This window comes from Phascolarctos cinereus, unplaced genomic scaffold, assembly GCF_003287225.1.
Source record: "Phascolarctos cinereus isolate Bilbo 61053 unplaced genomic scaffold, phaCin_HiC Scaffold_4;HRSCAF=312, whole genome shotgun sequence".
Taxonomy (NCBI): domain Eukaryota; kingdom Metazoa; phylum Chordata; class Mammalia; order Diprotodontia; family Phascolarctidae; genus Phascolarctos; species Phascolarctos cinereus.
Genome location: NW_027555847.1, coordinates 373,611,862 through 373,637,137, shown reverse-complemented (window position 1 = coordinate 373,637,137; position 25,276 = coordinate 373,611,862). Strand labels below are relative to the sequence as shown.

At 42.3% G+C, this 25,276-nt stretch overlaps 1 protein-coding gene across 3 annotated transcripts in view; it reads left to right on the top strand.

Annotated features, from left to right (window-relative positions):
* The first annotated feature begins 21,410 nt into the window (after window positions 1–21,410).
* The window catches only part of LIPG (lipase G, endothelial type), a 92,800-nt gene continuing 88,934 nt past the window's right edge, over window positions 21,411–25,276 (top strand). The window contains exons 1-2 of one of the 3 annotated variants that reach the window (XM_020985824.2): window positions 21,411–21,824; window positions 24,735–24,928. In XM_020985824.2, coding sequence (XP_020841483.1) covers window positions 21,728–21,824; window positions 24,735–24,928 — 291 coding nt within the window. In that variant the 5' untranslated portion in view covers window positions 21,411–21,727. The remainder of the gene's footprint in view (window positions 21,825–24,734; window positions 24,929–25,276) is intronic. The other 2 variants (XM_020985825.2, XM_020985828.2) reach the window with 2 other exon arrangements.

The following is a 25,276-nucleotide window of genomic DNA, read 5'->3' as shown; positions in this document are numbered from 1 at the left end:
AGCCCTGGCCTTGAGGAGCATGTAGGCAAGCAAAATCCAGATAAGATAGAGGACTGTGGGAATGTACCATACAGATGAGATGGTTGAACTACATGTAACTGGGCCTCATGCACTTGGAGAAATAGTCAGAATGAACCCTCAGCAAAATTTTGAACTTGATCAAGTTTTCCCTTGGGTGCTTTCATCTTTTTTGGGAAGCAGTTTCTATTCTAAATCATCTTAGTCTCTGTTGGTTGTCAACTAATTCCTAGACAGGGGTGAATTTTGAATTGGGGCTTATTGTCCCCTCCCAGGAGCACTTGCCTTTAAATGGACTATCAAAGATTTCAAAGAAGTAAAGCTTAAATGGTTAGAAAACAGGCAATTTGTGGGCAGGGGTCACAGTAAAGCCTTTTCTCTCTATCCTGACTCCCCTCCCACAATTATACTTATTTCCTTGTTTATAATTTAGAGATAGAAGAGACCTTAGAGATTATCTAGTCCAAATACCCTATGTTGCAGATGAAGAAACTGAGGCCCCAGGGGAGGTAAGAAAAGGCAACAAGTATTGAAAAAGCACTTACCAGGTGTCAACCACTATGCCAAGTGTTGAGGGTACAAATACAAGCAAAAAGAAACACAGTCCTTGCCTTCAAGGGTCTTAATTTTAATGGGGGAACAACACACATGAATAATCAGAGTGGGGCTGAGGGAGGTGGGGGCAGGGCATTAAAATTCAGAAAGCCTGAAGTACAGCTGGGAGGGGAATGAAAGTTGGCTAGACTGGGCCTCTGTCCAAAATTGAGACCCCAGGAGGAACTCATCGATAGTAGAAGGTCAGCGTAGCAGAGGGATGTTCCAGGTTGATAAGGCCATGAGGGTTGATGGATATTCCAGAGAAAAGAGGCCCCAGGTCCTGAGGGAAATTCTAGGGTTTTTAACTATAGCTGAGGCATGGTGTTGAAGTCTAAAAAGTAAGAAGCATGGCTGGGAGGGGATTGCAGCTTGTCCAAAGTCCTGTAGGGAGTAATCAGCAGAAATGGGACTGGAAAACAAAGAGAAGATAACTGAATAAGAAATTAAGTGGCAGTCTTCAAGTATTTAGAGTGCTCTCCTGTGGAAAAGAAATTAAATTTGTTATACTTGGCCCCAGAAAGCAGAATGTGAAGCCATTGGTAGAAGTTTCAGAGAGGAGGATTTAGACTCAAGAGAAGGACAAACCCCTTAAACATGAGAGCTCCTAAAAAGCAAAATGGGTGGCCTGGAGAGGCAATGGGTTTCTTTTTCCTCAGTAGAATCCTTCATAAGAAGGTTTACTGGTCAATCACTGCTGAACTAGCCGGCTGTGAGTTCCCTCTGTCTCTGAGAGTCTGTGTGCCCAGGTGCTCTGCTCCAGCTCCAATGCTCCTTCCGCTATGCCATGCTTCCTCCCACAACGAACTAGCAGGCAGCCAAATGGCTTGCTCTATTATCTCTAGATGCCAGAGCCCCAGGGGAGCTGAAATCCTGACACAGTACAATTCCCAAATATCAGTTAGCACTTTAAACATCCTTCCCATGCCCCTGAATAACAAAGGTCACTTAGATTGTCTGTTTTGCCTGGCCTTCTCCAAGACTTCATTATTGGCCCCAGTCCAGAAGCATTGTGACTGAACCAGGAAAAAGTTGGAGCAAGGCATTTTTTTCTAGGCTTTCTTCCTTCTCAGGATCCCTCATTCTAGACCTCTTTAACAGGACCTTAGACATCCCTTAGTTCAAACTCCTTCTTTTGCAGTTGAGGAAACTGAGGCCTAGAAACAAGTCACCCAGTTCTTTGTGAAGGGCAGAGCCCAACTCAGACCTCCTCACTTCCCACATGTTCCAGGGCTCTTTCTATAACACTCTCTAGCCCTCTGTTCTTAATCATTTCAACATCTATTTACTGCAATACACCTACTATGTTCAAGGATGGGTTGGGATATTCAGCCACAGTCTCACATAGCTGGCATTTGTATAATGTTTCAGTATTTGGAAGTACTTTACACATTGTCTCAATCTTTTGATCTTTACAACAACTCTTAGAGATAGGTACTATTATTATCCACATTTTGTAGATGAGGAAACTGAGGCAGAGAAAAGTTAAGTGACTTGCTTAACATCACACAACTGTAAAGTGTTCTTGGCAAGATTTGAATTAAGTCCTCCTGACTTTTTTTTTTTTTGCTAGGCAATGGTATTAAGTGACTTGCCCAGGGTTACACGGCTAATAAGTGTCAAGTATCTGAGGTCGGATTTGAACTTAGGTCCTCCTGACTCCGGGGCTGGTGCTATATCCACAAGGTCTTCCTGACTCTTGATCCAATTCTGTGTCCTGCCTCTGCCATAACAGCTACCATCCACCTAGTTCAAGTCAGGTCAATATACTCATGACTATCCCCTTCCCCTATGAATTTCCAAACAGGATCCCGAGATTGAGTTGTGGTCTGAGCCCTACAGCCCAAAGACAATTTATCTGACACCCAGGGCAACCTCCTTCCTCATCCCCTTCCTCTCTAAACTGTCCCCACCCCCTTCTCCCAGGAGGCTAGGCTTCCTCTCTGACTGCTGAACTCTTTCCAGCAGGAACAAGGGGTTAATTCTATTAAAGACAGTCTGTTTACAGACCATTAGTAATAATCACCACTTTGACTCAACTTTCCCAGCCTCTGTAACCGTATACAAGTCAGGTGAGATTAGGCACCTTTGCAAGAAGGGGCCTCTAGCAGCTGACTGATTCAGGGCAGATCCCCACTAACCTATGCTAGGTGGGCTGCAGAGAGAGTCCTTGACAATCAAATTTTTGTGAATTGGATTTTTGTAAGTTAAGTTACATTTGAAATGCACTTAAGGAGTTCACTACATAAAGGAACCATATGCCTTTTCTAATATGGTCAGCCTCCTGTGATTTATCTTTTGTTTTGCTATGGATTTTCATATGTGGGTGATTGTCTGAAAACAGGGGACACTTGTTTACTCACTAATTAGGGGAGCCAGGAGTTTGGCTCTAAACTTGGATTTCTACAAAGGTTGAGAATTTCCCTTGGAATCTGGAGGTTCAACTCAGCTAAATTTGACAAGTATTTATTAAACACTTCCTATGTGCTAAGTAGGGCAGCTGGGTGGCATGGTGGATAGAGTGCTGGGCTTGGGGTCAGGAAAACCTGAGTTCGAATTCAGCCTCAGAAACTAGCTGTGTGACCTTGGGCAAGTCACTTAACCTCCATTTGCCACCAGAGATGGAAATAGAAAACCTCTTTAGTATCTTTCCCAAGAAAAACTCTGTGGACAGAGGTCCATGGGGGTACAAAGAGTCGGACAGGACTGAAATGACTAAACAAACAAAAAAAGTGACAAGCTAAAGAAACACAAGGCCAAATAAGGACTTTATATCCATTAAGGAGAAACAGCAAAGTTAATACTCAGATAAATAAATACAAGATACATTTAAAGTAACTAGGAAGGAAGTGAAGGTGGGGAAAAGCACTAACAACTGGGGGGATGGGAAAAGGCCTGGAGATGACCTGAGCCCTGAAGAGAGCTAAGAGTTCTAGTAGGGGAAGAACCTTCCAGGTATGAACTGCAGAAAGAACTGGGCTGTGCAGCAAACAGCAAATGGGTCCATTTGGATGAAATGCAGTGTGTGAGGGAGAGTTATTCTCTGACAGCTAAAATCTTTCCAGCAGGAACAAGGGGTTAATTCTATCAGAAACATATATTGAAACCCTAGGGATTTATATGCCAAAGGGGTGGGTTTGTATTTGATCCCAGAGGCAATGGGGTGACCGGCTTCTACAAAGGGCAGGGATTGCTTCTTTTTTCTGAGGCAGTTGTGGTTAAGTGACTTGTCCAGGGTCTCTGGGCTATTAGGTGTCTTGAGGCTGGATTTGAACTCAGGTCTTCCAGACTCAAGCCCACTACTTTATCCACTTAGGTGCCCCTTGGGGATTACTTCTTGATAACTTCTTGAGCCTGTGGAGTGTCAGCTCTGCTTTAGGTATGTCAGTTAGGAAGCTATAAAGAGGAGGAATTATTATTACTTTTTTTTTTTATTTTTTAGGCAATTGGGATTAAGTGACTTGCCCAGAGTCACACAGCTAGTAAGTGTCAAGTGTTTGGTCTGAGGCCAGAAAAAACCTGACTTCAGGGCCGGTGCTGTATCCTACCTGCCCCTAAAGAGGAGGAATTAGAGAGGGGAGGGACTGAAGGTAATGAGATAAATGAGGAGGTTATTGCCATAGTTCAGGGAGAGGGGGTGGATGAAGGCTTGAACTAGTGTGGTGACTAAGGGAATATAGAGAAGGGGACAGATATGTGGCCACAGCCACAGAAGACTCAACAAACCTTGGCAACTGATTGGATAGAGAAAGGTGAAGGGAAGGGAAGATTCCAAGGTAACTCTGAGGGTGGGAACCTCCGCGAGTGGAGGAATGATTGTGTCCTCGACAGAAACAGGGACATTTGGGAAAGGGAGACGATAGGGGGAGATAAAGAATTTAGTTTTGCACAGATCGAGTTTGGGCTACTTACAGGATAGCTGGCAGATGTTCAACAGGCGTTTGGTGAGTCAAGACTAGATCTCAGGAGACTGAGGGGAAGGGTTGCTCTGTGGATTCGGGAGACATCTTCCTAGAGATGTTAATCGAACTGTGGGAGCTGGTGAGATAAGAAGGCAGAGAAGAGATCTCAGGAGACTGTCCTGAGGGTATATCCATGAACAGAGGAAGAGGATGGATGGCAAACCAGTGATGGAGAATGAGGAGGATCTGTTGGAGGGGCAGGAAGAAAATCAAGACAAAACAGTATTAGAAACTTAGGCAGGAGACAGTATTACACATCCTCATTCTACGTCTAAAAGTAAGGGAGTGATCCAGTTTCAAATGATCAAGAGAGATCAAATTGAATGAGAACTGAGAGAGCCATTGGATTTTAACATTGAGACTTGGTGGGAGCAATTTGAACTGAGTTGTGGGGTTGAAGACCCATTGCAGAGGTTTGAGAAGTGAGTGGAAGCACAGAGGGTAGCCAGGAAGCTAGTGGTTTTGGGTTTTGTTTGTTGTTGTTTTTTAGGAGGTTGGACCTATGGGAGGCTAGCAAGATAGGGAATGTGGAGGGGAGTAGGGAGATAGTAGGTTTAGACATTGGAGGTTTGTGGGTGAGTGAAGCTACCTGCTTCCTGAGGTTGGGGGACTGTGGCCAAAGCTTCGGTTGGTCCTAGAAGAGCTCTCACTAAGCCAGTCCAGGAAGGAACAGTAGTGGTCTGTCAGCTGCACTCATGGGACCTGTCGTGCCTTCCCAGAATTCCTGCACCACGCAGGGTCTGGGCAGCATAATCCTCCACTCAAAGCCCTGCCTTTGTTCCCCATTACCCAGAGGATAAAGTCCAAAATTCCTCCAGAAGAATCCAAAGCCCTCCATAATCTGTCCAGTCCCCATTTTACCCTTTCTCCCACTTCTCCCCTAGAGGAATCCTTAATTCACACTAGTCAAGACTATGCACAGTCTCCTTAGTGCACTATAGCATCCCATCTCCTTGATTTTCCTTATGTCCCTCTTCCCAGTTCTAACCATCCTTCCCGTTCAACCTCAAGGCCCACTCGGAGGGGGTTGGACTAGGTGACCTCCACAGAACTGTCCGGGTCTCAGTATGTGATCCTATGATCCCTGGGTGGGGTCTTTCAGTTTACTCCAAGCCCACAGAGCTCTCTTTTCCTCCTGAATTGCACCTATTGTCTCTATCAGTCATTTGACACATAGCACATAATGCTTTCTCTTAGGATCATATGATTATTAATCTAGATCTAGAGTTGGAAGGGACCCCAGAGACCATTTAGTTCAATCCCCTTACTTTTCATTTTATTAATTAAATTTCATTTTTCAATTAATATTTTTTTCCTCTCTCTCTTTTATGTCCTCCATTTGGAAAAAAAAGAAAAGCAAAACCGTTTAAACAAACATGCATAGCCAAGTGAAGCAAATCCCTCACAGTGTCCACGTTCAAAAAAATACGTCTCATTCTGTACAGTGAGTCTAGCGCTTCTCAGTCAGGAGATGGGTAGTAGCACACTTCATCAATGGTCCTCTGGAATCATGCCAACTTCCCCAATTTTATGGAAGAATCAACATTTGTAAAATGCCTACTATGTGCTATGCATTGTGTTAAGCTGTGGCCCAGGGACTTTAAGTAACTTGTCATTTTGGGGAGAACAGATAATCCCCTGAAAGGTATTCTTTTTATCAAAACAGATGAGCAACTGTTCTGCAACTTTGAGAGCTGCCTGAGGCCCTGAGAGATTTTGTAATTAGACCAGGGTCATTTGGCTAATATGGGTCAGAGGTAGAACTTGAACTTCTTTACTTCAAAGCTGACTTGCTTATTCGCTAGACCAGGGAGTCTTAACCTGGGGTCTGCAAACCTATTTTTTTTAAAAATATAACTTATTTCAGTATAAGTTGTTTCTTTTACAATCCTTTGTAATTTATTCTATGCATTAAAAACATTGTCTTAAGCAGGGGTCCATAGGCTTCCCCAGACTGCCAAAGGGGTCTTTGATGTTAAAAAGGTGAAGAACTTCTGAACTATACCATGATACCTCATCTTATTTTTAATCTTTTTATATGACTAAGTTTTACCTCCTCAAGACTAAACACTCACTAAAAGTTTCTCTTTTATTCTTTTTTTGTGTGTGGAGGCTATTTTAATTTATATTTTCCAAATTGGCTTTTATTGATGTCTTTTTTTTTACATCCTTGTAATTCCCCCCTCATCTCTCCCCTTTCCCCCCATCCCTACCCCCAAAGCCGTCTCATATAACAAGTAGTCTTTAAAAATTTTTTTAATTTAAAAAAAGGAAAAGGAAGAGAAAAAAAGTCTGAAAATGTGTACAATGTAGAACAAACACCTTGGGACCTGCCACCTCTGCCCAGGGGAGGGGTAGTTTCTTTAAGGCTGACAAAGCATTCTCCTCACCACAGTTCTGTGGGGATAGGTAGTATAGATATTATTATATTAATTAATACTATTTATATGAATTAATATTATTTATATTATTATATAAACATCATTAGTACCATTTTTTAGATGAGGAAACTGAGTCTAAAGGAAAGGTTGTGACTTAGCCATAGTCACACAGCCAACTAGTAAGTGTCAACTTCACAATTTGAATGGAGATCTCCTGACCTTGGGACTAGCCTTCCTGCCACTATACCACTCTGACTCTCCAAGTGCACCGATAAGATCCAGTAGAGTAAAGACCATATCATATCACTCTTCCTGTCCTTCCCCTGGGGCCTAGCCTGGTTCTCTGTAAACAGTGCACACTCAATAAATGGTTATTATTCATTAGAGCCGCAATTAGTCATGGAGTCATGTAGTTGTCATGGATTGTAGAAATCATTCTCTTCATTTCTATGTGAAGAAACTGAGGGCAGCTGGTAGGAGAGGTTGGGGGTGGGGGGTGAAGGCCTCCTGCAGAAGTTAGTACTTAAGCTTTTGAGGTTTTGAGGGAAGCCAGGGATTCTAAAAGGCAGAGGTGAGAAGGGACAACATTCTCCCATGGATTGTCAAACAGCCAGTGTAAGGCATGAAGAGACAAGATGCTGAGAAGACTGATAAGGTAGGTAGGAAGAGAGCAGGTTGTGAACAGTTTCAAAGACAAAACACATATTTGAGTTATGGAGTTAATAGGGAGTCACTGGAGTTTATTGAATGTGTCTATGTGGAATTGGGAAGAGGGAAGGGGCGACATGGTTAGATTAGGGCTTAAAGAAAATTATTTTGGCAGCTGTGTGGAGTATGGATTGGAGTGGGGAGAGACGAGGTAGGGACATCAATGAGAAAGTGATAGCAATAGTTCTGGTGTGAAATGAGAGCCTGAACTAGGTTGATGGCTGTGGAAGAAGAGAAAATGGGATACACACACACACACACACACATATATGTATCTATGTATATGTATCCCCATATATATATATATGTAATATGAGAAAATGGGATATCAATCATATATATATATATATATATATATATGTATACATACATATATATATGGATGATAGATACACACACAGATCTGTCTATCTATCCGTCTGTCTATCTATGTATTTATGTGTGTGGGCACAAAGAGGAGTATGATATATGAGCACACACACACATATATACACATATGACATGAATAAAGGTATGAATGATATATTTGACAGCTGATTTGCTAGATGGGATGAGTTGGAGTGAGGAGGGGAGGATGACACCGAGGTTGCAACCTAGATGAATGAGAGCATGGTGGTGTCCTCAACAGTAAGAGGGAAGTATGAAAGAGAGGATTTGGGGAAAAGATAAGGAGTACATATTAAGCTTGAGTGAAAGCAACTTATCCAAGGCCTTACAGTATATTTCTAGACTTTTCTTATCCTGTTTGTTTAGAGATGGGAGCCCCCTCAAAGATGAATGGATGTTGATCTTCCCTTGGGAAATCTTTCTGATGTTTTGGACCTGGGCCAAGATGAACTACTCCAATTTGTGGCAAATTGCTTTTATTCTACTGACTCCTATGCAATTATCTTATCCTTTCTGAAAGCCACTCCCATCCCTGGTATTTAGTTCCCACCCCAGAGCACTTAAAAATAGTTTCAACTGAGCAATTGAAGGCTCTCAGTAATATAGGGTTGTAGGTTTTTGTATGATATTAATTGAAGTTTCATTGATGCTTTTTAAACATCAGAATCATTTCCTGCTATTACCCTCTATCCCCTCCCCCAAATATAAACCTTCCCTTGTCACAAAGAAAAATAGTTAAGCAAAACCAATTTACACAATAATCATATCTGACAACATTCCTTGCACATGTTTTCAAATCCCCCAGCTTTGGTCTTGTTCGTACCTACTCTTTACACTTAACATGTCAGTATGGTCTTGGAGTCAGAACTGCTAGGTTCAAGTCCCATTTTTCTCACTTACTACCAGCACAATCCTAGGCAAGTCATTTCACCTCTTGGGACCTCTGTTTCTTTATCTATTAAAAGAAAGGACTTTTGACGGATAGCCTATTAAATTTCTTCTTTTGGATCTAAGTCTGTGATCAGTAAGCTTGCTCCAGATCTGGGGCTCTAGGACAAAGAATAAAACTTCCAGCAGATAGAGTGGACACTAATCCATTGAATTTTTCTTCCTAAACTCAAGGATTTGGCAAGCCAGGATATTAGTGGGAGGAACTATGAACACAGTTCAGAATGCCACAGTTTTACATAGTTCTCATCAATGGTTATTTAACTTTGGTTAGATTGGTCTGGGGATAATGATGATATAAAACAAAATCTGATAGTCTGGATGAAACTCATCCATAGGGGTTTGGTTTTTTTTTAAATTGTGGGTCATTTTCCTCTTGAAATCAATTCTCTGTTTTCATCCCCTCTGTAACTTAAGCCAACATCTGTCTGAAAACCTTCCAGGTATCACTATTTTGTTTATTGCTGCTCAAGCATTTTTTATGAATCACTTGGCTCTCTTCTGATGTCTCCTAGTGGTGATGCTGAAGTTTGAGAAACTTAAGCCTGTTGGTTGTAAGAGATTAGAAAGAGAATTCTACTTTATTGCCCCCAAAGATATAGAAAATTGCCAAAGATTACTGATCTAACCCCAAAATCCACCTCCAGATGTGGATAAATTGAAGGTTAAATTTCAAGGAAAACTAGGATTTTAATTGAGAAGCTGCATGAGCTCCAGTGGATGTCTCCCTAACTTTTCCCATTTTGAAAGAAATCTTGAAGAAATCAAATGTAACATTCTAGCCCTGGATCATCTTTTTCATCACTGATTTTCTGGAGGTGATGCCCAGTTTTCTTTGACAGGTGCTTATTGTTTTGATAAGCAAGCAGGTAATGCTTGATTTACTACATGGTGTGCACCAGGAAGACAGGGATCGCATATTATTTAAAATTTATCTCCTTCAGCACACTGCTCTTCCTATGGTAGGTGCTTAAGTTAACAGTAGTGCCACTGTTGGACCTGGGGTCTGCAGGATACCTTCTTCCAGTAAGGGCACCCTCTGTCTGCATTCACAAGGGCTAGGTTTGGTTCTGGGGGAGCCTGGCCTGGAAAGAGAGAGGTCCAGCACTTTTTCTCTGTCTCTTTTTATCCTATCCTGGATCTATAGGGAAAGTCATTTAAAGCTTAGATTTGGCTGGAGTATAGGTCTCCAAAAAAGATAGGTCAGCTATTTATCTTCCTTGACACAAAATAAATGCTTAAAGTGCAAGAGTCATAGCACACACAATGACAAACACTTAATACATGATACCTTAACCCATAACTCCTACTCAAATCTTCTAGCATGTTGAAATTTAAAATGTTAAAACACAAAATATTTTATGTGACTACTAAACAGCCATTTCACCTTTACCTTGGCACTGCATTGTCCAAACAACTCCTTTAAATTCCATATCTTCTGGGCAGCCAGGACATGGCTCTTCTTCTCTGAGAGTTCAGTTCCAAAGAACTTCTGCTTTGGGGCAGCTAGGTGGTGCAGTGGATACAGCACCGGCCCTGGATTCAGGAGGACTTGAGTTCAAATCTGGCCTCAGACACATAACACTTACTAGCTGTGTGACCCTGGGCAAGTCACTTAACCCCATTGCCTAGCAAAAAATCCCCAAAACAAAACAAAGAACTTCTGCTTTCTATCAGCTCAAACTGAGGGACCCAGGAGCTCTTGACTTTTGTTAACTCATGAGATTGTTTCTTAGGCTGGAAACACCCATTGCAACATCACTCTTTGACATATACCCAGTGAAAGAAACACGAGCAGCTGGTGGCTCAAGGTTCAGTCTTAAACTCACAAGACAGCACTTACATCCCTTGCCATAGTAACTGGAAAGAGGGAGAGGAGGAGGGCACTCTCTGTGCTAGTCTGTGTAGTCTCCCCCACAGGAGGGAGAGAACCTCTTCAGGGTACATATGAAAGAGAGAGAATGATAGAGGGTAGATACATTATTTTTATGGTTTACTGAGTAGACAACTCTTCCTGGCTCAGTGGCCATACTTCTTTGATGCAGCACGTTCCCCTCCTCTTCCATCATGGAGACCAAAGGATTTCTTCTTCATCATTAAAGGTCTGGATGTCCTTGGGAACATGTGCTCCAGAAACTAACCCAGGGAGCTCAGCTCCAAAGTTCCAATGGTATTACTTCCATTGCAACAATAAATTAATTTTTGTTGAATGAATGAATTTACTCTTCATGTCTGTTCAGTATGGTATGGCCTGTTCCATCTGCAACCACCACGAAGAAGCCCAGCTCCTAACCCCAGATCTTTTTAGGCAATCAGTACCTCAGCTGGATCTAAGAACAAGCCAGTCTCTGAGACCTGAGAATAAAATCTATCTGTTCCTCAAGATCTGCCTCAAATATCACTATCTCATCCGAGACCTCTCCGACCACCTCCAAACCAATGGAGATTTATCTCTCCTTTGCCCACCTGTGACTGTCTGTACTACACAGGCTAGCATGACAGTGTACGCTGTCTAGATTTTTTTCTAATTGGCAGTTTGATTGATCATGTACTCCCTCCCTCATGGTCTTAGCTTTTCATTCATTTATAACTTATCTTCCCTTCTAGATTGTCAGCTCCTTGAGTTGAGACTGTATCTTATACTTCTTTGTTATCTTTGTATACAGTAAGTTACTTTTTTCTTTATTTTTTATTGATACCTTTTATTGTGACATTGCTTTTATTTCCAAATATATCCTCCACTACCCAGTGAGCCAACCCTTCTAAAGAAAAACTAAAAAGAAAGAAAAGAGAGAGAAAAGATAAACAAGAAAAACAGTTCAGCAAAATAACAATCCTATCAGCTGCATCTGGAAGTATATGCAGCATTTCATGCACATTATCGTCCCCTCCCCCACCAATGAAGGTCATTTTCTCATCTCTTCTTTAGTGCAGGTTAGGTCACTCTAATTCCATACCATTCAGTTCCCTTTGTTTCTTTGGTGTTTGTACATTGTTATACTCGTACATATTATTTTCCTAGTTCTTTTTACTTCACCCTGCATTATTTCATTTGTATTCTCATTCTGCTCTGAATTCTTCATATTTGATATCCATTGATATTTCACTGAGGCAGCCAGGTGGCACAGTGGATAGAGTGCTGGACCCAGAGTCAGCAAGACTCATCTTCATGAGTTCTGGCTTCAGACACGCACTCTCTGCGTGACTCTGGACAAGTCACGTAACTCTGTTTATCTCAGTTTCCTCATCTACAAAATGAGCTGGAGAAGGAAATGGCAAACTGCTTCAGTATCTTTGCTGAGAAAACCCCAAATGGGGTCACAAAGAGTTGGACGTGAAATGACCTCACAACCGATATTCACGTACCATAATTTGTTTAGTCCAGAGGTGGGGAACCTTTGGCCTGGAGGCCACATGTGGCCCCGTAGGTCTTCAAGTGTGGCCCTTTGACTGAATCCAAACTTCATAGAACAAATAAATCCCCTTCATAAAAGGATTTGTTCTGTAAAACTTGGACTTAGTCAAAAGGCCACACACAAAGACCTAGAAGACCACATGTGGCCTCAAGGCTGCAGGTTTCCCACACCTGATTTAGTTTTTCCCCAGTAGATGGGCACCTACTTTGTTTCCAGTTTGTTGCCACAACGACAGTGCTGCTATAAAGATCTTGGTATATATAGGTCTCTTCTTTTAGACTTTGGCCTTCTTGGGGCATGAGCCTAAGGCCATCTTAGCCACCTTCTTAGTATATTCTAAATGGTTTTCCAGAATGAACATACTAATTCACAGCTCTACCAACAGTACCTAGCAGATTTCCAATAAACACTTTTTGATTGATCAATTAAGACATAGGTAAAATCTACCCATCTTTTGAATCGAGTTCTGGTCCTATATCTTTCAAAAAGCCTTCCCCAGCTATTTTATTTTATTTTTTGGCTTGGCAATGGGGTTAAGTGACTTGCCCAGGATCACACAGCTAGTAAGTGCTATGTGTCTGAGGCTGGATTTGAATTCAGGTCCTCCTGAATCCAGGGCTGGTGCTCTATCCACTGCGCCACCGAGCTGCCCCCCCCTCAGCTATTTTAGTTCACAATGATCTTTTTCTTGTACTGCAGGTCAATATGAATCACTAGTGTGACTTGGTATGCAAAAAAGCTAATAAGACCTCAAGCTGAATTGGGAGGCATAGTATCCAAGACCAGGAAGTACTTTACCCTCGTCAGACAATATCTGGAGCACTGAGTTCAGTTCTGGGCACTTTCCTAGAGTGTATAAAAAGGAGGACAACCCATGTGAGAGAGGGCCTTGACATATGAAAATCAGCTGAAAGAACTTGGGATGTGTTGATTGATGAAGAGAATATTAGTGGCTGGGTGAGGGTGGAGAGGAGGACTTGATAGCTACTTCTGAACCTGAAAGACCGTCATGGAGAAGAGACTTGCTTTTTTGGTTTCAGAGGGACAGAATTTGGAGTGATAAGTAGGAGTTTCAGAGATGAAGATTTCAACTCCATGTAAGAAAGAGCACCCCCAACAATGAAAACTGTCCCAAAGTGTGATGGGCTTTCTTTACTAATAGTAGGGTCCCCTTAACAAGAAGTTTCCAAGTGAAGACTGGATGATCACTTGTTTGGAATAATGTAGAAAGAATTCTTAGTCAGTTATTGGGTTAGGTTATGTGAACTGCAATGTCTCTGTTCTGTGAAACCCACAATCTATACCACATGATCTAACACTTGCTCATATAATATCTAGCCTCATTCTGTTTCAGCTTTTCTTTTTTTCCCCTTTTTTTGTTATATATGAATTTATTTATTTTTAGTTTTCAACATTTACTTCCACAAGATTTTGAATTCCAAATTTTCACCCCATCTTGCCCCTCCCCCACCCCAAAATGGCATGCATTCTGAATACCCCTTCCCCTAGTCTGCCCTCCCTCTTATCTCTCCCCCCATTCTCTTATCCCCTTCCCCTTCTATTTTCCTGTAGGACAGGATAGATTTCTGTACCTCTTTTCCTGTATTTCTTATTTCCCAGCTGCATGTGGAAACATTTTTTTAAAACATGTGTTTTTATCTTTGGGTTCCAAATTTTCTCCCTTCCTCCCACCCCACCCACCCTCATTGAAAAGGCAAGCAACTCAATACAGGCCATACATGTGCAGTTATGCAAAACACTTCCATAGTAGACATGTTGTGAAAAACTAACTCTATTTCCCATAATCCTATCCTGCCCTCCCCCCATTAATTCTATTCTTTCTTTTGACCCTGTCCCTCCTCAGAAGTACTTCTTCTGATTACCCCTTTCCCAATCTGCCCTTCCTCTATCATCCCCTGCTCTCTTGTCCCCTTCCTCCCCTATTTTCCTGTAGGGTAAGACAGATTTCCATACCCAATTGAATGTGTATGTTGTTCTCTCCTTAAGCCAAATCCTATGAGAATAAGATTCCCTCATTTCCTCTCACCTTCCCCTGTTTCCCCTCCACTGTAAGAACCTTTTCTTGTCTGTTTTGTGATATAATGTACCCCATTCTACCTCTCCCTTTCTCTTCTCCTAGTATAATCCTCTCTCACCCTTAATTTTATTCTCCAGATATCACCCCTTCATCTTCAACTCACCCTGTGCCCTCTATCTATCTATTCTATCTATCTATCTATCTATACATACATATAATTTTTTCCCTCCACTACCCTAATACTGACAAAGGTCTCATGAGTTATAAATATCATCTTTCCATGCAGGAAAGTTCAGCCTTAATAAGTCTCTTATGATTTCTCTTTGCTGTTTAGGTCTTCATGTTTCAGTTGAGTCTTGTATTTGAAAGTCAAATTTTCTATTCTGCTCTGGTCTTTTCATCAAGAATGCTTGAAAGTCCTCTATTTCACTGAATGACCATTTTTTCCCTGAAGGATTATACTCAGTTTTGCTGGGTAGGTGATTCTTGGTTGTAATCCTATCTCCTTTGCCCTCTGGAATATTATATTCCATGCCCTGCGTCCTTAATGTAGAAGCTGCTAAATCTTGTGTTATCCTGATTGTGTTTCCACATACTTGAATTGTTTCTTCTGGCAGCTTGTAATATTTTCTCCTTGACCTGGGAACTCTGGAATTTGGCTACAATATTCCTAGGAGTTTTCCTTTGGGGATCTCTTTCAGGAGGAGATCGTGGATTCTTTCAATTTCTATTTTGCCCTCTGGTTCTAAAATGTCAGGGCAGTTTTCCTTGATAATTTCTTGAAAGATGATGTCTAGGCTCTTTTTTTGATCATGGCTTTCAGATAGTCCAATAATTTTTAAATTCTCTCTCCTGGATCTATTTTCCAGGTCAGTTGTTTTTCCAATGAGATATTTCACATTGTTTTAATTTTTCATTCTTTTGGATTTGTTTTACAGTGTCTTGATTTCTCATAAAGTCACTAGCTTCCAATTGCTCTATTCTAATTTTTAAGGAAGTATTTTCTTCAGTAATCTTTTGGACTTCCTTTTCCATTTGGCCAATTTTTCTTTTTAGGGCATTTTCTCCTCATTGGCTTTTTGGACCTCTTTTGCCATTTGGGTTAGGCTATTTTTTAAGGTGTTATTTTCTTCAGTATTTTTTTGGGTCTCCTTTAGCAAGCTGTTGACTTGTTTTTCATGATTTTCTTGCATCACTTCATTTCTCTTCCCAGTTTTTCCTCTACTTCTCTTACTTGCTTCTCAAAATCCCTTTTGAGCTCTTCCAAGGCCTGGGACTGATTCATATTTTTCTTGGAGGCTTTGGATGTGGAGCTTTAACTTTGTTGTCTTTTTCTGGTTGTATGTTTTGATCTTCTTCGTCACCAAAGTAAGATAATATAGTCTGACTCTCTTTGTGAGGTTTGCTCATGATCCCAGCCAACTACTTGAGTTTTAAACTCTTTGTTAAGGTAAGAGTCTGCTTCCAATGTGGAGAATGTACTGTCCCAAGCTTCAGGGGTTATTGTATAGCTGTTTTCAGAGATACTTCTAGGGACCTGCAAATTTTCAGTTCTTGCAAGGTGGTATGATAAGGGTCCAGGTGTTTCCTCTTTTCTTGGCCTGTGCTCTGGTCTTTAAGTGACCAGACACAAGCAGTCCTTTCTCTCTTGGAACTGTGAGGAGGGTTTCCTCTCTACAGCCACTACAAGCTCCACTGAGCCAGTGCTCCTCCTCACCCTAGGACTGCCACCCAGAACTGTGACCCAGATCCAAGCACAGGCAAAGCAAGAGATTCCTGCCTCAGCACTGGCAAAGAGATCCCTGCAGTCCCCCTCTGATCAGCCACTCGATTCCCCCTCAGTCTGTGGGCCTGAAGCTCAGAATGCAGCCGCTGCCCTGGGCCCCCCGATCTGTGCTCTGGAACTGGCTCTGACCTAGCTCTTCTCTCACCGAAAAAACAGACTTTTCCCACTGACCTAAGTTGTCTTTGGTGTTTGTGGATTGAGGAGTCTGGAAACCACCCCAGCTGCCTGAGATTCATTCCTCTGAGGCCTGCTTCTGGTTCACTGCGGCCTGCACACCCATGCCGAACCCAGCGCAACATAGCTTTCTGATCAACCATCCAGGATGTCTTGGGCTGGAAATTTGTTTTATTCTGCCTTTTTGTGGGTTCTGCTGCTTTAGAATTTGTTTACAGCTGTTTTTTTTAATGGATATTTGGAGGGGTTTGGGGGAGAGCTCAAGCAAGTCACTGCTTTCCTGCCGCCATCTTGGCTCCGCCCCTTGTCCTTCTGACTATAAGCTTTTCTAGGCCAGACATGACATCTATATTTGTGTTCCCTACACAGGTCCTAGGCATAGTAGGAAGAAGATGATTAATAAAGGATTGAGGTCAAGTCTTATGTATTTTTTAACTTGTGGCAGGATTTGATTCCAGGTTTTCTTCCAAACCTATCCCATGCTTATTTGCCCCCAATCTCCACCCTCTCTCATAATTTTCCTGTCCCACTAGTTGCTCATATCATTAAACTGGTGCTTACATATCCTATCTTGTTCTTAATTGGCACTCCATGCTGTTGACTGATTAAGCCAGAAGTTCAAAGGTAACCAAATTGAGGCCAGTCTAGGTCAGATGTGCCTCTGCAGAAAAATAATGGTACTGATGCTTTAATTAAAAGTAGTAATGTATCTTTCTGGCAAAGTTAAAATGAAGTTACAATGTGGAGACACAAGGTGGGGCTCTAACCAACTGGCAACTGAAGAATTTTCACATACCGATGGTCTAAAAGACCTCAGCAGCCCCTCTCAGCTTCTATTGCATGGCAAGGGCCATAATTGCTCAGTTCAGTCAGGAATTTACAAGGTTTCAGCAACTTGTTCTGTTCTTAATTAGTGGTGTGAGCCTTTAAAAAGTCATTTAAGCTCTCTGAGCTTCAATTTTCTCATCTGTAAAATGGAGATGTTGGTTTAGATGGACTTTACCTAGCTCAGAGGTTTCTAACCTGGGGTATGAGGGACTTATCAAGAGAATATGGGGAGTATTTGGTAAATAACTATATTATCCTATTTAGGTTAATTTCTTAACCTAAATGTGTAGATGCATGGTCACTTTGGGCTCCAGAAGGTTTACTAAAATCCAAGGGGTATAGGGACCAAAAAAGGTTGGTCTAGCTCTACTCTAGCTCTACTTCATCATTTAATGAAAAAGTGGCTGCTTTATGACATAGTGGAAAGATCTGGAGTCAAAGGGTTCTTTCTAGGTTTGGATTATGGTACTGCTACTGAACAACCTATGTTACCTTGAACAAGTCATTTCCCTAAGCTTTAGTTTCTTCATCTGTAAAATGAGGGAATCAGATTACAGGATCTCTAATTTCCCTTCAAGGTTTAAAGCTTATGTTTATACCCACAGATTAGGTTATGGTAACCTACACCTTGATGCTAATAAAGGGAACAAAGACAAAATTTTCAGAGGATTTGGACTTTTGAGGATGAGTCTGAACAGAGTAAGGAAGAGAAAAAGAAAGAAAAACGCATTCAGGAATGAGAGAAAACAGGAAGTGTAGTAGTGGAACTGGAAATCCAGTCCCAAAATGGCATCCTTTAGAGCAGAGATGTCAAACATCTATGCATGTGGACTGCAACACTCCCAAGTGTGGCCCAAACCAGATTAAAATGTATTGGGGAAATATTTAACAAAAAATACAATAAAATATGAATGATGTTTACATGTGGTTTTCTAAGTTAGTATGCGCCTGCAGGAATGCTTACACATAGTTTAGTGGCCCTTATTTTTATCTAAGTTTGACACTATTGCTTTAGAGCCTCAATAAAACAATGTTAATACAGTGACTTAATCCCTATAGTCAAAACTGAATAGATTGTCACAATTTTCCTTTAGTTATTTGTCTATTTATCTACTTATTTATTTTAAATATTCATTAAAAAAATTTTTGAGCTCCAAATTCTTTCCTTATCCTGCTCTTCTCCCATCCATTTAGAAGGTAAGAAGTGTGATATCAATTATACATGTAAAAGTCGTTCAAAACATTTCTATGTTAGCCATTTTGCAAAAAATTGCAATGACACGGGGCAGCTAGGTGGCGCAGTGGATAGAGCACCGGCCCTGAAGTCAGGAGGACCTGAATTCAAATTCGGCCTCAGACACATAATATTTCCTAGCTGTGTGATTCTGGGCAAGTCACTTAACCCCAATTGCCTCACCAAAACAAACAGAAAAATTACAATGACAATAAAAAGCAAGAAACATAAAGAAAATGGAAAAGGTCTGCTTCAATCTGTAGTTGGAGTCCATCAGTTATCTCTGAAGGTGGATAGCATTTTTCATCATGAGTCCTTTGGAATTTTCTTGGATTACTGTATTGATCAGAGCATCAAAGTCTTTCACATTTATTCATCCTTACAATATTGTTGTTACTGTGTACATTGTTGTCTTACTGTGTAGATTGCTCATTTCACTTTGCATCAGTTCATATAAATCTTCCGAAGTTTTTCAGAAACCATCCCCTTCATTTCTTCTATCACAAAGTCACATCCATATATCATAACTTCCCCAAATGATCAGCATCTCCTCCATTTCCAACTCTTTGACACTACAAAAAGAGCACGCATGGGCACACACACAATCTCCTTTTCCTTTTTATTTGATCTCTTTGGGATACAGATCTAGAAGTGGTATTGCTAGGTCAAAGGGTATGCACAGTTTTATAGCCTTTTGGGCATAGTTCCAAATTATTTTCCAGAATGGTTGAGTCAGTTTACAACTCCACCAACAGTTTATTAGTGTACCTACTTTCCCACAATCCCTCCAGTAATTTTCCGTTTCTGTCATCCTAGCCAATCTGATAGGTATGAGGTGATACCTCAGAATCATTTTAATGTGTATTTCTCTAATTTAGAGCATTTTTTCATGTTGACTATTGATAATTTTGATTTCTTCTTATCAAATGGGGAACAGACGATCACTGTTTCACGAGTTGCTCAAGCAGAGGAGCTTTCAGGTTCCTGGAGCTGCGTGTTCATTTATCATTGATTGCAGACTGTACAAACACACACACACACACACACACACACACACACACACATACACACACACACACACACACACACACCCCGATTTCCTCTCCTCTGGATCTTCCTTTCTTTCTTCCTATTTTCTCTTCTTTTTCTCCTTTGCCTTTTTTTCCTTCTTGAGCTGTTCTCTCTCCTCACTTCTACTCCCCTCTTCTGGTTCGTGGGAAAGCGGAGACTTGGAGTAGGGAAGGGACCCCTGGAAGCTTTGGTTAGCAGACTTAGGGGCGCCCTGAGCTGTGACGTCGGTGGGGTAAATGGACTCGTGGGGCGTGGACAGGAGAAAAGACAGTCTCTCCACCAGGTAGGTGGAGTGGCTCTTGGTGTGTTATATCTCTCCTCTAAGCCCGGTCCCAGACCCTCCCCTTGCTCTTAGGCTAGGTCCGGGAGCCCGCCCGTTGCTTTGCCTGAGAGGGGTTGCTTGCGGTCAAAGTCGTTTTTCCTGATTCTCTCTGCATTTATCTTCCCGGCACCCATCGGGTGGTCCCTCTGCTCAGCGGAGAAAAAAGTGGCTTCCCTCCCCCCCCAGCTTCTCTCCCGGCTGCCCAAAACGTGTGTGGTTTTTTTTTCCCTTTCTTTTTCTTTTTAAAACTGGGTTTAATCCGCAGAATCCTCTCACTTCGCCGGTCCCTCTGGGCCGGGACTGTGGGTCCCAAGCCCGGAGAAGAAGCCGGTGACGCTGTTTTCTCAGGGTCAGAAGCCCCGGGAGGGAAGGGAGAGAGAGAGAGAGAGAGAGAGAGAGAGAGAGAGAGAGAGAGAGAGAGAGAGAGAGAGAGAGAGAGAGAGAGAGAGAGAGAGAGAGAGAGAGAGAGAGGAGAGAGAGAGAGAGAGAGAGAGAGAAGGGGTGAGAGAGAGAGAGAGAGAGAGAGAGAGAGAGAGAGCGAGAGAGAGAGAGAGAAGGGGTGAGAGAGAGAGAGAGAGAGAGAGAGAGAAGATAGAACAGAGGGAATCAGGAGGAAGGAAAGGAAGAAGAGAAAAAGAAAAGAAAATGGGGAGAGAGGGAGATCCAGAGGAGGAGAGAATGGTGTGTGCGCGTGTTTGCGGAGTGGGCAATTTGTTCTTGGAAGTTTTCAGTTCCAAGTTTTGGAGCTGTCCCCAAATGATCCAGTGTGCCGTGTTTTCTAATTTAGTTCCACGAGGTTTTCTGAGCAGCAAGTGCCTCGCACTGTTAAGCGCCCTACAAGCTCTTCTAGGGGCTAGGAGAGACTCGGCTCTTTGAGGGTAGACCTCGAATGATCTCCACTTCCCCTCCCTCAGTCTGTCTAGCTAACAGATCGATCCAGTCAATCTCAGCTCGCTCTCATTGTCCTTTATTGATCCTTCTGTCACCTGCAAGCCGGCTCAAGGAAGATGGGAGAGGAGAGGAGAGGAAGAGATATGATCGGCCGTAAGTGCTGCCTTTCCGTCCCCTCAACGCTCTCTCCACCGCACCCCAGGATACAGCGGGAAGGCGAGGAAAACTTTGTGGGACTCGGAGGCGGGGGGCGGGGGGGGGGAAATGCTTTGGAAGAAGAGGAAGATGGCTTATCCTAGTGGACATTTTTTTTCCCTGAAGTGAAGGAAAGCAATGTTTCTGGGGAGCAAAATGAGGCTTCCTTCCGATAGGGATAATCTTTAGGAGATTATCTACACACAAGATTCTCCCTTGGTGGTAGGGGTGTGTGTGTGTGTGAGCACGTGTGCGTGTAAGCGCGGAGCACTCTACTCAGCCTGGTCCAGCCGTAAGAATGCGTCATAAGGTGAGTGTGCGGCTCTTTCATTCAAACTTTAGCGAGTTTCTGCCCCCGAGCTGGAGAAGGTGTGACCAATCAGCGCTCGGGACTCCGAATAAATTAGGCAAATTACCATCTGGCGATGGGTCAGATGACTCCGATACTTTTAAAAACTACAACTTCTCCCACTCCGGCATCCTTCCTTGACAGCGAGTCATCCCCTTGGCCGCTGAGGTTGTGGGCGAATATAGTTCAAGCTCTTTTCCTGTCGCCCTACACACACACACACATACACTCCTTACTGCCCATATTCCCCTCTTTATTTTTTTTTCCCCACGAATTTCTTGACTTTTACCTCATTATCTCCCGGAGGAAGAAAAGGCAAAGTGCAGCTAAGGCTCGCAAAAGGATTTCCTTCCTTTGCAGAAGAAATATCCCTACCCTTTTTTCCCCTCCTCCTTAGCGGGAGGGGCGGCGGCAGGGGGGAAGCGATGAGAAGCTTCATTTCTGTGCTTTGCCTCTGGAGTCTCTATTGTTCTGTTGCCGCGGGAAACACAGACCCTGATGGTCCAGAGGGGCTACTGAAAGGTAATCCTCATTTATTTTCATTTTTCTTTCTGATTTCTTTTCCACAATTTGCGCCTCTTAGCTTCTCTTTCTCCCCCGCGGTCTTTTTCTCGTCCTTCTTAATTGCTCTCTGAATCCACTTGTTGTTAGGATTTAATTTAGCTATCCCCAGGGCATCTTCCCATCGCGTGGCAATAGAAAGACAACTGAGGCCGATTTCGTTTACGTTCTCCACCTCCCTCCCCACTTCAGTTCCCCGAGCTTTTAAAAATTGTACTCATTTTAACTAGTGTTCGTTCTGACAAATTGCCAGCAACTCGTCTAGCCTTTAATATCCTCCCCCCCCCCCCACGCCCTGGCCAGGCCATCGATTTTTCAGAATTAAGGTGGAGAGCTCGCTGGTTTATTTTAATCTGGCATAGGTTCCTGGAAAGATAGGAGGAGGGAGGATATCGCTTTCCAATTCCAAGAAAGTTTACTTTCCTGTGGCTTGACTAGCGCGTGGTTTGGGAGTTTGGAGCAGCAACTGTATTCAGATAAGTTGCTTGGCTTGTCAGTTTTTGATGCCCGAGCATCATTTCTGTTTATTCCTCTTCTTCCTCCAGTTCCTCCTCCTCTGACCCTTCTCCACAACTTTCTCCGGATATGGCTCCTCGAGTTTCTGTGTAGAAGGTGTCCAACTTGAATATTAGGATGGCAGCAAATACCTTTGAACTTTCTAAGTTAATTTAGTGAGGCAATTGGGAAGGTGTGGTGGGTGACTCCCAAACAGCACCTTACTAGTTTGAACTTTATGACTGCCCTAGTTTAGAAGAGCTAATAGAAAATGCCCATGGCTGCTTACAAATTTACTTTCTCTAAAACACTTTTAAGACAGGGGATCTTAACCTGGGGCCCATGAAATTAAAAAAAATTTTTTTTTAATGATTGCATTTCAACATAGCTGGTTTCCTTTGTAATCTTATGTATTTTGTTTTATTCATTTAAAAACGCTATTCTGAGAAGGGGTCCATAGGCTTCAGCAGACTGACAGAGGGGTCTTTGACACACAAAAAATTAAAAACTAGTGTTTTAAGAGGCTTGGATTGGAGTATGGGGTTGGGAGATTGTAAATAATAAAAATGCAGTTCTGAAGCAACTAAAAAAAAGCATGTATATAACTTTTTAGAGTTTTAAAGCTTTTTAATGAGCTGTGTCACAAGTCACTTAACCTCTTTAGGCTTTAATTTCTCCATCTCTAAAATAAAAGTGTTAGTTTAGGTAAGACAATAACTGAATTCTCTTTCAGCCCTAACAGTCTAGTAATTTAAGGATTTATTGGCCACTGGACAATAGATGGAAAGGCATCAAGGGATAAAGAAAACCAAACTAAATCTTGCCCAGGTGTGCATATATACACCTATCTCCTGTAGTTAATTCCTTTTTCTTTTCAGGAATATCTTGCTCTCTCCTCCCTAGTCCTGCCCTCCACCTTCCTCCCCAATCTGAGTTAGGGCAGTGAAGGTGCTAAACTGCTAATAATTCAGGTCCAAAATCCTGCCCATTTGGGCTTATTTATTAATTTAGTAATATCTAAACTGTAAGCTTTTTCTAGGGCCAAAGATGATGCCTTCTTGTGTGTTCTCCACATAGGACTTAGCACAGTACAGGAAAGAGCTCAGAACACTGTGCACTGAATTGAAATTCCTTTAGGAACATTCTCTCTTTCCTTCTGGTTTGCTGCTTCTTTTCCCTACCTCCCATTCTCAATCCTTTATTCCTTGTACACCTTAAATCTGAATCCAATGTCCTACCTGGTATGCCATGACAACTTTCCAGCCTGTTATCAGGATGATTTTGGGGGAAATCCCAAGAGATGACTGAGTGAAGTCTACCTACTGTCTAAGAGACTGTAGATGGATGCAGACCTAGCACCAACTCCTGTATTAAAAAACAAAAACAACAACAACAACAACAAAAAACCAAACAGGCATTACTGGTACTGGCTGAGCCATAGGGAAAACTCACTTCCTAGAGTTAGGAGCTATGGGGATGCTTGCTGAGGCTGAAAAGAATTTTTGATGAACTTATGACTCAGTTTATCTTCTGTCATTCTCTCTACAACATTTTAATTTTCTTTGAAGGGGTGAAAGGAAAGGAAGGAAGAAAAGAGATTGCTTTTGTAATGGTGTGTGTGGTGGGGAAGGAGAGAGGGAGAAAGAATGGAGTCAAATGAGGGGGAAGGATAAAGGGAGAGAAAAGGAGGAAGGATAGAGAAATAAAGGGAGACAGAAAAGTGGAGGGAGAGATAGAGGGAGGAGAGAGAGGGGAGAAGAGAGGAGAGAGACAGGGAGAGAAGAGACTATAGTACCTCTGCATTTGTTATCACAATATTGCCAAAGTGCTTTTGTTGGGACATCTATCTGTGGCATGATATAGTGAAGAGGGTAGTAGAGTATCATTTTCAGAGGTAACCATTTGGAAGAGCACTAGATAGAAAAAAAAAAGTCACTCCAGGTTAGAGGATTCTGGTTTCTTTCCTTGTTCTTCCAGGCTTTTTTTTTTCTTTTTGTCCTTGCCTACCATAGTGCCTCATAGACAGGGATCACTTAATGAATACTTGGTTGGATTACTTGGTTGGATTGAACTGTTTCAGCTGTGTCACTTTGGGCAAACCATTGAAACTCAGATTCCACATCTATAAAATGGAGATTATCATGAATCTGAATTCCTTGCTTCACAGGGTTATTATGAGGATCAAATGAGATAATATATAACAAGCACCTTGAAATCAGAAAGCATCATGCAAGTGTTGGGTATTATTATTGTTTGACAGATGAAAAAACATGAAGCCAGAGAGCTAAAGCAGCATGGCCAAGGTCACACAGCAGTACATCCTAGACTAGAACCTTGACATATCAATTGCATCCAACTATGTTCCTTTGTCCACAGATAAAAACTTAACTGAGCATACCCAGTCCAACACAGTGCACCCTCCTGCCAAGCCCTCAGTGCGGTTTAATATCAGAACCTCCAAGGACCCAGAGCATGAAGGCTGCTATCTCTCCAGGGGCCATGACCAACATTTAAAAGACTGTGGTTTCAACACAACAGCAAAAACCTTCTTCATCATCCATGGATGGACGGTGAGCTTCTGGGGGAGGGAGCTCTGAATTTTATGAGTATCTGGTTTCCTTTGAGCTGTCCAATTAAAATGAACATCTAGGCTTCTGGTCCTCCCTTTACCCCCCTCTCCTGCCTGTTCTTCTTGCTTGCTGTTTGCGTTTCAGGCATCTGTAAAGAATGAGTTCAGGCACTGATTTTAAGGAGCAGGCTGTATTCCAGCTGTAGCCTGTGGTGGCAGACAGCAGGCTTTATCCCTGGCACATACCAGGCTTATCCATGGAGCTCCTCAAAGCAGCAGCAGTGGAGCCCAACCGCCACTTAAGTAGCCCTTTAATTGTGTTTAATTACATCGGTCAGCCACTGCCTCC